We start from the raw sequence: 15388 nt of genomic DNA, 5'->3' as shown, positions 1-15388 counted from the left end.
TCTAAACAGCCCAACACTGAGTCATTATCATGCTGAAATCAACCGCACTTCCCTGCACAGCCTGTTCTGTATACAACTGCATATCCTGTGTCAATTTCCAACAATTTCACGCGCTGCTTCTGTCTGTTACAGCTCTGCCTGTCGGAGATGAGTGACCACAGATCTTCACACTCACTAACTCAGTGTCCCCACACCCTCCTGAATTATTAGGATTTGGAAAAATAAGTTGTTTCCGATGCCGAGCTGCCAATTTCCTGCAATTCTGCATTCTGTTTCAGTCAGTGTTTTTCTTTGCCCCCCCCCTCGCTTTCTCTCACTCATTTCCATTCACGGTGGTTCTGCTCTGTGAATATTAAGTGGGCCCTTTCCATTCTCCTCATCTCCAGCCAAGCTGAATGATTTCTCTTAGAGAGTATGGCAGCTACAGGCTGATGGAGGAGGTGCACGGGACTGTCACACAGGTGACCACTACATCAACTTTTCTCATTTAGAAACCTGTACAACAGAAAGCTGATGGGAGTGTTGCGGTGGCTGAGGCGACACTCATTGGTGCTGCTGTGGGCGATAAGGAAGCCGAGAGTAGACGGCTCAGGCCTGAGTTTGGGGTAATCTGGCTGTTTTTTGAATAAACCCCTTAAAACTCCTCAGAGGATGAGGATTACAGTAGTCAACTTTTTCAGCTTGAACAATGCCCTAAAGATTACCTGAGGGAATTAAAGAATCCTGTAATGTTCAACAGAGAGGTCTCAGGTCTGTGGCTGCTGAAAGGAACAATCAAGAAAAGTCCACATTGGACTAACAATGACGATGTGAAGCTGCAGGAACACAGGGGGTGAGCCTTATTCCTACACTGTATAGAGTGCTACAGGGATGACGTATTTTTGTATGCCAACCAGGAAGTTAGCATCGACCTGGTTCTCTCCACTAACAGCCAATGGGATTGTTGGGTTTGGAATTATTGCAGAAAATAAGCTCTGTGGCAAACAAATGTTTATGATACTGACACGTTTTGTTCTGCAAGATAATCTTCATTAAGTTAAAAGCTAACGTTGGGCTATAAACAAACTACACCACGGTCACATGACGTCTTGTAGTCTCATTTAGCCGCATGTTAGCAACCACGTTTTTTAAGACACACAAAAGCTTCAAAATTCACGAGTGGGATATTTACTGATGTATTTTATATCGTAGAACAAAACGTTAAAATCTCTTAAACTTGTGACCTTATTTCAGATATCTAACTAAAAACACATTGACTTCCAGACAGAGCTAAAATGCTAACTCAGTTTTGGGACTCATTCCAGTAGCACTCTATATAGTGGCTGTAACAAGCATAATATCCTAGCGCTGAAACAATTGATCAATTGATCGATTCATCAATTAACAGAAGGTTCATCGTCGTCAATTTTGGCACGTGCAACTCATTTATCAAGAGCCTTAAATAGATTTTTTTAATGCCAGAATCAAATTCATTTGAGTCTACGCGGAGGTAGAAGGAAGTTACCGCTTCTATCGTTGTAGTCTGAGTAACGTGACGTCATATCCGTTCCGTATCCGTCAACCAAAACAAACCTCAGCGAGCCGAAATGACAAAGCAGAAAACGTTAGAGGGTCGTCGTGGATACGACCTGCACCCTCTCATGTTAAATCCAAAGTGGTAAACACTACACATCCGGTAAAGGATGGAAACACTTTGGGTTTCACACATTGCAGGAAAAGCAGAGCTGGACATCACGGCTAAAGCTGCATGCTAACTCGAAACATCAACTGGGAAACATGAATGTCTATTATTAGTATTTCATACATTTCAATATTTCAGCGGTGGACCGACCGACAGGGCGTCATTGCCATCCATAGAGCCAGGCCACCAGCATGGCTAAAAATACCAAATATTTGTTCTCAAATGTGACGATTTGCTGCTTTTCTCTATTTTATATCTATATAAATTGGATATCTTTGGGTTTTGCACTATTGTTTGGACAAAAAAAAAAGCCATTTGAAAATGTAATGTTGAGCTATGAGAAAATTGTGATGAACGTTTCTATAGACAAAACAATATATGGTATAAATAACAATAATAATTTAGCGGTTTGTACTTCAAGTCTCTAGTTTTTAGAAAATAAAACACAAAATAAAGCTGCTGTGAGTCGAGTTCAGGGCAGCTATGAAGGCTAGCCACAGAACAGCCTTTGGGGAAAGACCAGGGGTTGTCTGTGAGTCATTTTCTCTTGGCCGGTGGGCAGCCGAGGTTGTTTCCTCTGCCTTTGGAGAAAAAAGGGAGCGCTGCCACTGAAAGCATGCAGCGAGTGCTGATTGAGTGACCCACAGCCTCTGCTCTGCCTGAGCTTATCAGACCAAGAGGCCACCTGCAGATGTAAGGCAGACAGAGGAGGGACATGGACCTGTGAAGGGAGAAGAATCAATTCCTTCCATACAAAGCATTGCAAAGAATCCCTCTGACCAAAGCCAAAGGAGAGAGAATATCTGGCCATGATAAAACCCTGTAGAGCCGACCTCCCAACGGACGAGGCAAGTCTTTAACCTTGACAACAAGCAAAAACAGATAGTAACCAACCAATCTCTCTCAACGCTTCTCTGCTTTTACAATTCAGAATAAATTGCAATAGTCATGCAAATGTAAGCATTCATAAGATGAGAATTATGTCAGCTTGAGTCCACTTGGAGAAATCCAATAGGCTATATTCTCAATTCATTTTCAAATAAACACAAAGCCGCACTGTGCAGAACACTGTGCAGAACACTGTCACATCTGAATATCAGAACAGAGAAAAGTCTAACTCAAACAGAGCGGATGACAGGGGTTCAATGTCTCAGCTGCAATTACTCTATCTGGAGTGACAGTTTGATTTAAATATCACACCATATGTTTACAGAACATACCGCATGGTTTGGGATGTGTTTCTAAAGCTATTCTGTGGAACATAACAGGGCAAGGGAAGAACAAAAACCGAGATGAAAGCACCTAAAGGTAGTATCACTACTGTTTATTGTTATACTAATGTTGCTGAAATACTGACCTTAACTGTAACTAAATAACACTCCCTGCAGAGACGGTGTTCGCTGTTTGGTTATGAATTTAGTTAAGGTGGTAACCCCTTAAAGGGGATATATCATGCTCATTTTCAGGTTCATGTTTGTATTTCGTGTTTCTACAAGAACATATTTACATGCTTTAATGTTAAAAAAATACATTATATTCATCATACTGTCTGCCTGAATATACATGTATTTACCCTCTGTCTGAAACACTCCGTTTTAGGGATTTCAATGGAATTGCAACGGTATTGCGTTGCTACGCAACAGCTTGGGTCCATGCTTACTTCCTGTCAGCTGATGTTCTTTACATACACTGCAAAAGGAAATAAACTGGGACACATTTAGAATGTTTACGTTTAAAACCGATTAATGGTCTAAATATTGTATATTTGTGACATCACAAATGGACAGAAATCCTAATGGCTTGTTTCAAACGCACAATTTCTGAATACGGGCTGTGTGTATTTCTCCGTTTATTGAGCATTTTGATAGTTTAACAGTATTTATATAACACTTAAACCTGCTTTATGATGTAAAAGACCTGAAAATCGTACTTTTTACAATATGGGACCTTTAAGTCATTGAAATATATACGACAGTACAATATACAGTATATTGTATATATATACACACACACACACACACACACACACACACACACACACACACACACACACACACAATATAAACAACATGAAGCTGAAATCCCGCAGCCATGCAGGGACCACAAAACAAAGACAAACAGATCAATAAAGGTACATCTGAGAAAACTCTTGTTTTCAGGGGGCTACTGAGGCAGGATAATCAGATTTGTTCATTAGCGGAGGGGCCGATATTAAAGAAAACAAGGCTGATTGTTCAAAATCTATGGTATTTGTTAAAAACTTTATGTTTTTTCTGACCAAACAACATAACACATTATGTTTGTACACATAAACTGCAGTTCCTACCTTTGCAACAACAACAGTGATATCAGTAAAGGACATCACTGACTGCCATTATGAGGGACAATGAGAGTCCACAAAGGCACAACATCAGGATTATGACAGTCTTATCTCCATATCGCACCAGAAGTGAAGTATTGATTTTCTGCCAAAGTGCATCACAGTCAAGAGAGATGTGCCACGCTTGTAGAAGAGCCATGCACACACAGGGGCATGATGGGAGAGCGTAAAGAACTGGGAGGGGGGTGGGGGGGCAGAAAGCAATAACCTGTGTCCTGTGAGACAAAGGGGGGGGGGGGGCAAAGCATGGCTGACAACACCAAAGAAGTCTTAAACCTTCAATGAAGGTACAGGGTAAATAAAGTTACACTGAGAATAGTTCTATAACTACTAAACAATATCAAGAGGTGTACATTCTAATATGGATAATAGGAGTGTCAACATATATAAAGATATTCTCAGAGCTAAACTAACAGTGTGGAGTGTGCGCGCATGCATGTGAGAGTGGAGCGAAAGAGCGAGAACGTGTGCGGTGTGTGAGTGAAGGCAAGCAGGCAGAGGAGCAGAGTACAGCAGAGACTCCGGTCCTGGAGACCAAAGCTACGGTCTCCCCCGCGTCCTCCGACCGTAGCCAACACTGTTTAACAGACGGGCTTCACTAGATACAACTTTGCGGTTTTGATGCTTCCGTGTAGTTTGTGTTGGAGTCTGTGTCTGAACTGCGTAGCCACACGCAAACGCGCATGGGACAAACAGTCCCTTTAACAGTATATCACAGAAGCTTGAATTAAAGTAGACCTGAAACAATTAGCCAATTCATTAATTAGTCATATTAGTCATTTTTTCAAGCTAAAAATGTCAAACATTTACTGTTTTCACCTTTTTAAATGTGATTTGCTGTTTTTCTAATTTTAATATTAAAAATTCAATATTTGGGGATTTTGGACTGGCGGTTTGGAGTGGCGACAAAGCAGGGGTGCTTTAGGGCGGGGCTACCTTGTGATTGACAGGTCTCTACCATGGCGTTGTCCGGTCTGTTAGTTGTCTGTGTTTTCATCTTACAACTTTGACCCTTTCACAGTGTGTTTTCCCCTAATTATAGTTAATTCGAACATTTTGGTCGCCTAAAAATGTCTTATATCAGCGTTCAGTTGTACTTAGCTCCACCCTCTCGTGTCACTTCTGGTGGTTAAAAAAAACAAGATGGCGACGGCCCAAATACCAAACTCGAGGCTTCAAAACTATAGTTCACAAACCACAGAGTGACATCACGGTGACTACGTCCACTTCTTATATACAGTATAAGGGCCATCTACTGTACAATCATGGTCACGGTCAAGCGGCTTGTCTCATTGTATAAATAATAACAGTACCTTCTATACAGAGATTTGACACCTGTGGGCTTCTTTAGTGACTGGAGAAATGTGCAGCACTATAAAGTGAGTTATGCCCTGGTACATAATGAAGAACAAAATGTTGAATTAAGCTCTACATTTTCTTGAAAGTCTTTGCAATTAATCTTATAACAATATTTTCTAATATTTCTAGTAAAACAAACTAATACAGCCTGAACATAAAACAACCACATTTAAAATTTCAAACTGAATGAACAGAAGCCAAATCCAATAACCAATTAAATCTCTTCAATCATGGATATATCTGCCAAATGTGGCTGTGGTTAGAGCTCACACAGCAATGCTCAGACAGCGCACTAGATGCAGAATGACCGTGTGTATGCTGCCAGCCCTCCATTCATTTCATTCAAGGCCAGAGACTGCTGTGCTTCCCAGTCATATAACCATCATTATGTAGAACTGACAGGCATCATCTTTGCTAGTTTTAAGTACACTGAAGATGTTGTTTGAATCCTCATTCATATTATGAGATTGTCCCTTCTAAACAGAGACAAACGGGACTCACGTTTACCAAACGTTTCTAACTGAGAATTTAAAATCTAAAAGGGAAAACAAATAAAAACAGCACCTTCCATTTAGAGGTGTTTCTCTCCCAAGGTTGACTAATTCACCATCTTTTCTAAGCTTGTTCTGCAGGCAGGATAATACAGTGGCAGCAGATGAACCCCTGAGGTGTCCAAACGAAACCATTAAGATGTAGTAACACATCAGCTATTCAGCTTGTGTCTACACAAGACAATATCTGAGCAGCGGTCACCAGCATCTCATTGTCTCAGGGTGCCAACCACAGAGTCACCGGGGGCATGCAAACAGTGTTGAGAATAAGAATAAGGATAAGACAACATCTCAGCGGCATATTATAGAAAGATATTTGATTGCATACTGTATGCATTCACATGACTGCAGGGAGAAGCGTGGGTATAAATATATAGATTCAAAATTCTTAGTAAGAAAAAAAAAATTGGCAATCATTTGTTTCTAGGGGTGCCATGGTTCTCCAAATCCGCGATTCAACTTGATTTTCGCTTTAAACATATTTCTTACATACTTCGAAATCGAAAGCTCATTTCGATCGATTTTCTCGTGACACTTCGGGATGTCACGAGAACCAATACTTCGGTACCAAGTCAATGCCAAAATGCTGAAAACATGACTGTGCTCATTTTTCTACAGTACCGTAGGTACCAGGGATCAGGGCCCAAGACTAACGGCGTCCCGTCATCCAGGGGATGATAGAAAACTCCCCTGATAACGCGACATTGCGAACAACAAATCTGTGTTGAAACCAGCAGGAGGAAAGCTAGTAACGTTAGCCGTTAGCCGCAAGCAGTCAGCCCGGTTCTGCTGTGAGCTGACAGCTGACGTATGGAGGTTGCATTGAGTTACATTATGGTGCGTTCAATCTCTATTCAGTAAAAAGTATTGGGAGATGGTAAATTATAAATAATCATGATGTGTTCAAATGTAATCTTGTAAAATTTTGTTTTTGGTGAGAAACTTGAGTTGGATCATCAGGGATTAATAATAATGGTAATAAGTTGTATGTTGACGTAAATGGCATTTATTGTTTTGTTTTAGTTTTTTACCATGGTATCGAATTGGATATCAAGAATCGTGGAATTTCACTGGTATTGGTATTGACTATTACATTTCTGGTATTGTGACATCCCTATTTGACGGGCCCGAGATAGACGAATGCACTCTGAAGAACGGAAGTGTGCTTCAGTGTAGAATCTCCTACAGTAAGGACGTGCAATGAATTTTCTCACATTGCAGTAGATGCACTAATTGCTTATCCGTCTCATTTGTTTTCATTTTACATGAAAAAACATTTTTGGAGGTGGAGTGGTGCAGCATGGCATGTAGTGGAGGGGGCAAGCGATGCACCACGAGCGTGCATTGCACCCCAATGCCCTTCCTTAGCAAAAACCCAATCTCAACCATTTATCTGTGGTCCCGTTTACTGAATGAAGTCTGATGAAAAACATGTGTCTCCTGGGTCCCCATGACCTTACAGCCTCATCTGAGAGGTGCAGAGTCCTCTCCATTCACGCCTCAGAGTACACCAAAAGCACTTCTATCAAATATGTTCACTATGATCTGATACTTGGAAAAGTCTTTGTAGGTGCATGTAAATCTGTCTAGACGTAATAGATTTAAGTAATGTTTGTCTTTGTTTGATTATTCCAGGGTAGGTGGAGGAAGTGCATGTGGCTAGAGACCTTCCACCTCTCCTGCTAAAGTGTCCTTGAGCAAGATACTTGATCCCTATTTGCTCACGTAGGGAGTTCTGCTGTGTAGCGGAGTAAAACAAGTCAAATAAATACCTATGGGGATCAGAAGCGCATTATTAAAAAAACACAAATCTTAAAAATCCTGGGCGAGGATGCTTCAAGACACATTCAGCTCATCAACTTATAAAACTTGAACAAAATCAACACATCGACTGGAGTTCTTATCCACTGTTCTGTTACAGGGAATCATGTATTCATCCACTCTGCAGGGGGACAATAACCAAAGGGATTCATTTGTGGCTTTAAAAAAGCACAAAGATACAAGGATACATGTGTTTTAGTTCTAAACGATGCACCAGCGCCCCCCAGTGTACAGAATTAGTTCAGATATTGTGTATCTGTATTAGTGGTATTGTGTTATTAGTGTAAACAGGGTCACCATGATGTCATGGTGTTACAGTGCCTTCTTCTAGGTTGCGTCTTTCAGATCACTAATGGTACAAAGTGTCAGTTACCAAAATATACTGTTGCAGTAAAATCAGCCACACACAAGCACACAGATATTTATGCTGTTAATTACATTAACCTTTTCTCTAACGGATACCGAGCACACACTGGGAATGACTCATAGTTTAACAGCATTGGATTAGCCTCCACTTGTGATTGTATCTCAGTCCTGAGACAACAAGATGACGTTATAGCCGATATAGCACAGATAGAGTATCTGTCAATGTCATCTGAGAGAAGAGAGTAGGACCACTATGAAGGTCACCTCTGTTTTCATGACATCATTCGGTTCAAACCACGGATGCACCTGGACTGCTTCAATATCTGTTTCTATTTTTCTAAATATTTTGTTCTGTTTTATTAATTTCTTTCTTAATCATGTGTTTTAGACTGACCTAAACAGGCATGCAACAATCTGAAATAGTTGCCTTTCTGAATGCATTTAATCATCTTTGATAAATGTGAGCACATCCGTTGTGTGGCTTCCATATCCATAGAAATAAATGTATTTATAAAATATTTTTAAAACAATGCAGTTATAAACCTGCAGCAATGACAGATGAGAGCCATTAACACAACATACAGGTCATTCATTAACCAGAGTTCAGCCACAATCATCATGGTGGGGGGGGCATAATTTAGGAAGTACTCACCATGCTGGAGGTGAGGGAGGGGTCCGACTTTCCCAGGTGCAGGGAACGCATACGGACCAGATTAGAGATCTCAGATGAGGGCTGCCCTGCTGTCTGTGTCTGCTGGTGGTTGGTGGGCAGCAGAAGGTACTTTCCTGCAGAGCAATGACAGGACCAGGTTCACTTCATGTTTCATGTTTATGACAGTTTCTCCAAAGAGTGATTTCTGCTCCTAAACTTCTCAGATGGTTTAATTTAAAAAAAATGTTCCGGGTTAAATTAGAGGTGAAAATATCCCTTATTTCACCAAAAACAGCAAATATTAAAAAATCTATACAAACTTGGGAATCAGAACTTTCTTCTTTTCTCTCCCAATATTCTTCACAAAATCCCTCAGATTCATCTTGTGACCCTTTGGAGGGGCCTGACCTCCACCCAATATCAAAGAATTAGCAGCAATGAAAGCAGACAGTTGCGTCGCCTCTCGTCGCCTTTGTCCTGGCCGACAAGTTGCATTTGAACACACCTCAAAGACTACAGCCGACGGCCAGTCAGCCCGTACGTTCTGCTCCTGAGTGAGATGACATAACTCTCCATACCAGCAGGCGGCGGTAGTCTACATACATGAAACAAAGTGGCATCTGACGACCATTTTCACACCGCTCTCACCCACCGCTTAGCTTCACTCCAGATGTTCATGTCGCCGTGAAAATATCCGTGTGTTGGAACGATCAGATGAGATGAAGATGAACAATGAAAAGAGTCTTCTGTGTGTGTGCCTCACTTCCGTTTCTCTTCTCGTGTACCGATTTGTTCATTCTGAACAGCCAATCAGAGTGACTTCTCTCACCGAAGAACTCTGCCGGCGATTCAACATGCTGAATCGGCCGAAAAAACTCCGACACGGGCAGACTAGAGCCGACGATGTGAGACACACCGAAAACAGACGCTCACCGACGGCCTCAAACTGTCCGATGGCCTGGTGTGTCAGGGCCTTAAGCTAGGAACCAGCAGACTAAAATAACGGTATCTAAAGTAGTTAAAGTAGCTCCTCCTCCACCAACTACAACAGTAAAATGCTGCTCTAACATTGATGCATCAGTACTAACTATCTAATGATGGGATACACAGTAATACATCAGTCAGTCTTCATAATGACTACTTTTACTTCTGATACTTTAACTTCCTTTTTTCAGTACTTTTACTTGAACGCAGGACTTTCACCTGTAATGGAGCATCATTACATGAATGTATTATTATGGTATGCAAGGTATGTTTACTTATGTACTGTTTTCACCACTGTGAGCAGTAAACAAGCTACTGGTGCACTGAGCCAATCCATAATACCAGGGAGCAACTGGCGAAGACAGTCCAGGGCAGATGACATACCAGTAACAGAACCTGATCCTAGCTGTCTGCTCTTGTTAGGAGTGTAAAGATAAATCCCCTGACCCTGTGCAGCCAGGCAGGATGTCAAAAGGGTTAAATTAGGCCAGAGGGTTGGATAAGCCCATTAAGAGATCACTGACAATCTCAACATTACATAGTTTAAAGCACAAGCACACTACAGAGTCTGATGATGTTCTGTATCAGAATATTCTTTATGAAATAGAATCTTCACTTTCAGCTCCCAGCGTTGGCAGCTAGATGGCACTAAATGCTGCTTTCATCTCCCCTCTCTAACCCTAAAACCTCAGAGCACCAAAACAAAGATGGAAACATCCCATACGCAGCCCCGGCATCTGAATCAGAGGATCTTATTGCACCGCTGGCAACTCCATGGATTGAAAAATCATTCATAGAAGTGTTTATGAGTAGAGCGTCTTTATCCACATGTGTATATTTCCACTTCCTGTTCAAGTAAACACTCGGGGAGACAGAGGGGAGGATTAACCATCTGGGCACAGTGAAGAGAACTTAAAAGGAATATCTCAAGTTCATCATCTACTGTGCTACAGTTTTTACACTGTGATCATTGTAGTCAAATCAGGCCAAACAGGATGAGGAGGGAAAACTTTGGTCCTTCCTTCCTGACCAGTCAAAGCTTTCCTCACTAAAGCCCATCATATCCCGACATAAAGGAAATCTCTCTTGGTCAACACTTGTGGAAAGTGTGTGTGTGTGTGTGTGTGTGTGTGTGTGTGTGTGTGTGTGTGTGTGTGTGTGTGTGTGTGTGTGTGGGGGAGGGGGGGGGGGGGGGGGGGGGCATCAGGATACATGGTTGGAGGCGTTAAGTCTTATTCATTCGACGCAGGTATCTGTACAGTCAGACCACTGCGTTCCCGACCTTGGCTGTTTTAAGCACACCTCTCCTGCATGAATCATGATGTGTCACTGTCGCCGTTCTACCGGGTTTCATTTCTATAAAAGTATCCCAGCCGAGGTAATCTATGCTCCCTCATCCTTTCAGATTCACCAAAGGGTAATCGAGGCTCTGGCTCTCCAGGCAAGTTGTGCAAACGGGTTAGAAACCATTAAATCTTTATTATCATCCCCTCATAGAGATAAAACTCCTCACTCCTCAGGGGGTTAGAAACACAAGTGCTCTTGTATTCAATGTATTAGAAGTTAACAGAAGTTGTTTTGTATTAGTCTCATAAGCTACTGTATGATATGGATTTGATCATTATCAGGAATAGCACTTGATGTCCTCCTAACCACAACGTTTTTAAAATGGCTGCATGATTCAATTTATAGGCACACTTAGCTTGAAATATATTATGTATAATGTATATGTATTTGTCTGACTGTTTAACTTTTCAGTTTGATCTTTGGATGATAAATTATTGTGTCATTTATAACGTTAAAGCATGTCTGAACCTTTCCAGTATGAGCCCTCAGGCACGGGGCTAGCTGCAAGCACTAATTATCATATACTGTAACACATAATTAAATCAATACCAGAAAGAAAAGTGAAATCCTTTTTCATTTTCAGCAACGCTCTTCTCTTTCCTAACGTGTCCGACTGTTGGAGATCCCTTGTTACTGGAACCTGGATAGAAACTGGATGTGCATGTCATCACACACACACACACCAAGAGGATAGCCCTCTGCTGACTGAACACATTCCTCATGACAGGAACACAGTCTGTTTCATGATGGCAGCAGTCCTACTGAAGTGTGGATGTAAAGATTCAAAACCGAATGCACATTTTCAACCACCTTTTGTAACCAGAGTCCACACTTCTTTCTAAAAAAGTGAATACATGGACATGGACTAACACCGATTCAACCCGCTTGAGGGTGTGTGTAACCGTAGTGGTCAAAGAAGTAGCTGTAAAACGGTAAACACATTTCATTTCCTATATTCTTCCAAATAAAAGTCCCTTGTATTCTTCCTCCCTGCACTATTACTGGCATTATTTTTATTGAAGGATAGCCTTAACAAAGCACTCCTAGTTCAGTGATAAAAACATTTAATTTCCTATAAATTCTTCACTATAAAAGTCCCCCGTTATTTTGTTATTTAAAAGCTTTTTTTCATGAAGCAGCAACCTCAGGAAATGTTGGGTTTTCATCAGCAGCAACTTAACATGACTTCCTATACAGCTGAAAATGAAACCATAAAATAAAGCAGATATCTGAAGAAACAAACTTAAACTCACAGAGAGAAAGTACTGAGAGGTGAACACACAGAGATCAGGAGCACTTTGACCCGACCCTGGAGGTGGTCCATCTTGGGAACGCGACTTGGCGCCACTCTGTATGCTAAAACTGGTAATGGAAACGCAAATCAGCGCAGCATGGATCGACTCGGACAATGGAAAAGTCCATTTGTTGATGCATGTACAGTTATAGCTCAATTATGCCAAGAGTTGCTGAGAGAATTACCTGCAATAAATTGGATTGTGCACTTTTTGTTTAAAGCCCTTGAAAACATGGTTTCTATTCTAAAGTATTTAACAAGTATTTTTCACTAACATTAAAAGGAGCAGTGTGAAGGATCTGGCGGCATCGATCGGTGAGGTTGCAGATTACAACTTCTCCCATGTACCAAGCGTGTAGGATTGCTACGGTGGCTGACACAAAAAGGCGAATGTCCCTCTCTAGAGCCGGTTGTTGTAAGAGTAGAGTGCTTAGAGTGTGTGTGTGTACGTGGGAAGTGAGTGGTGAAGCAAGAGAGAGAGAGAGAGAGAGCGGCGGTGACTGGAGCGAGTAACGTTGTTGACTCCAGCCCAAGCAGGAAACGTTAACAGAGTTTGGTTTGTCCGCTTTGGGCTACTGTAGAAACCTGGAGGACTCTGTGAAGAGGACCTGCTCCCTCTGTAGGTATAAACGGCTCATTCTAAGGTAACGAAAATATGATTCTTATTTTCAAATGATTATAAACTAATGAAAACATACTTATTAATATTATATTCCATTTCGGCCAATACACCCCCCTATAATTGTTACACACTGGTCCTTTAATTATCCATGGCTAAATAAATAAGCAGCCAAAGTTGAAGTTCAGGGGAAAGAAACATCTTAAGTTATTATTTATTAAGACCCACAAAACTAAAACATCACATCTTCTAAACTTTCATCTCGGTTTGTTTCAAATAAAGCTAAATCCTGATTGGTGCTCTGAAGTATGTGACATCACCTCATGTCCCGCCCCCTTCAAACCAGCGAGAGGGGTGCTGAGAAAACATTGAGAAGAAATGTTTTCAGGGCTTTTAAATCCTAAAAATATGATGTTGAAATGATGCTTCACAGGTGTGAAGAGGTGTGGAGGGCGTCCAGTTTGGTGAAATTTGGGTCACATCTTTGCTGTTTGCAGATGATGATGTAATCCTTTTGGCTTTATCAAACTCTCGCACTTCTGAATTGCGTCCTGCCAAGTGTGACACTGTCATAGTTGCTGTCTTCTCAGAGCCAGGTTTAAGGGACAGATGGTGAGTGATTGTCACTACTCGCTGCAACTAAAAACAGTCACACATTTCAAGTGGAGTTTTTACTTCAAAGCGTGTCCTTAGGGAACTATTTTCTCCACAAAAAAGGGAGGAAACACTGAGAACTGTTCACAGCAGGGTCTGTGGATTATCCTAATTATTTTCAGTATCCAAGGCAGCTTCTATTTTTCAGGTCATTTTTCACTGCTTTGAACTCCACAAATGAAACTCCACTCACTTCCATTATACTGGGACGGTGGCATAAGCCTATGAGATCTCAAAACCACAGCAGACAAGACAAAACAGAGTATATGGCTGGAAGGTATATGGTCAGTCTGTGAATTTGTGGCTAAATTGTTACACAAATAGTCAGTGGTCATGTCTATTATGTTTTGTTAACAGTTATTTTCCACTTATATCTTAATGTTTGATTGAAAGACAACTTATAATGAAGCAAATGGCATTCAGTAATAGTAAATGGTAACATTTACTAGTCAGTATATTATATATTGTATACAAGGTGAAAAGGTATTAGCATGACATAAGTATTTAATTTTTTTGTTAAAGCATGTGTATCAAACGCATTCATCATATAAGTGGTGTGTAGCAATATATACATACTGTACTTCGCAAAAGTTTATGTCATCACTGACGTTGTTGCTGTCGTATTTATTCCTAGATGGAGTGTTAATGGAGCAGCTACAATGTTAGCATAGCCTGGCACTGATCGATCCAAACTCCATTCAGAAAACAAGCATTTTAAAAGTTGTTTTCTTGTCGTCTTGCGGACAGACTTGACAAAGCATGAATTCAGACTTTTTACTAATCAGCATCATTATGTAGTTATTTCGGCATACTTTTGATCCGTTTACAACAACGTCGCTGCTGTATTTATGCCTAGATGACGTTATGTTGAGTGTTGATGGAGTAGCTACAATGTTAGCAAAGCCTGGCATTGATCGATCCGAACTCCATTCAGAAAACAAGCATTTTAAAAGTTGTTTGCTTGTTGTGTTGCAGACAGACCTGACAAAGCATGAATTCGGTCTTTTTACAAATCATCATCATTATGTCATTATTTCGGCATCATTTTGATCCGTTTATTGCAATTAAATCACCGCACAGTCTGTTTATTTTGGGTTCATACGGCAGTAGCGACATGTGTCTTGCTAGATACAGATACAGTATGTGAATACAGCTCGCAGCCGGGTGACGTTATGAACCCAGACACAACAACGTTTGGTTTTCTGACATATCTGGGACTTCCACAACATGTACAAGGCAGCAACAGTGATTTATCTCTGGAGGAAAGAAAGGCGAAAATTTGCTTCGCGCTTGGTGTGAATGCACGGTAACACAATACGAAGCACAACATAACGTAACTTAAACGAACATAAACAATAGCATATGCACAACAACAGCACTATGTAATGATACATTGAACCACTGACACGCTCCCCAGAAAACCTAAACACAGAACTGATCTCCGCCTTTTCAATTTGAAAGAGCAACGACCAATGAAGAAACTCCAACAGTCGACCGACCAATCCTGTAACTTCATCACTCACTCACTCACTCACTCACTCAGTGACAGACTTTTGCGTTTGTAGGGCTGGCCCTCTGCGGTCCAGCCAAAAATAATTAAATAAACACCACTCAAAGCTCTTGTTCCATTCACCGCCCGCGACCTCCACCCCAAACCACATACATTGAAGCTCTTATTTC

The 15388-nt window shown here is 41.1% G+C and overlaps 1 protein-coding gene across 7 annotated transcripts in view; it reads right to left on the bottom strand.

The window, feature by feature from the left end:
* mast4 (microtubule associated serine/threonine kinase family member 4) overlaps positions 1 to 15388 on the bottom strand; it is a 118294-nt gene that overhangs the window by 79455 nt on the left and 23451 nt on the right. For all 7 annotated transcript variants that reach the window (XM_074617246.1, XM_074617252.1, XM_074617248.1 and 4 more), the window contains exon 3: positions 8811 to 8944. In XM_074617246.1, the coding sequence (XP_074473347.1) occupies positions 8811 to 8944 (134 nt within the window). The remainder of the gene's footprint in view (positions 1 to 8810; positions 8945 to 15388) is intronic.

The sequence above is a fragment of the Sebastes fasciatus genome, chromosome 19, assembly GCF_043250625.1.
Source record: "Sebastes fasciatus isolate fSebFas1 chromosome 19, fSebFas1.pri, whole genome shotgun sequence".
Lineage (NCBI taxonomy): Eukaryota > Metazoa > Chordata > Actinopteri > Perciformes > Sebastidae > Sebastes > Sebastes fasciatus.
Note: the sequence above shows the minus strand (reverse complement) of the source record. Positions and strands in the feature narration are given on the sequence as shown.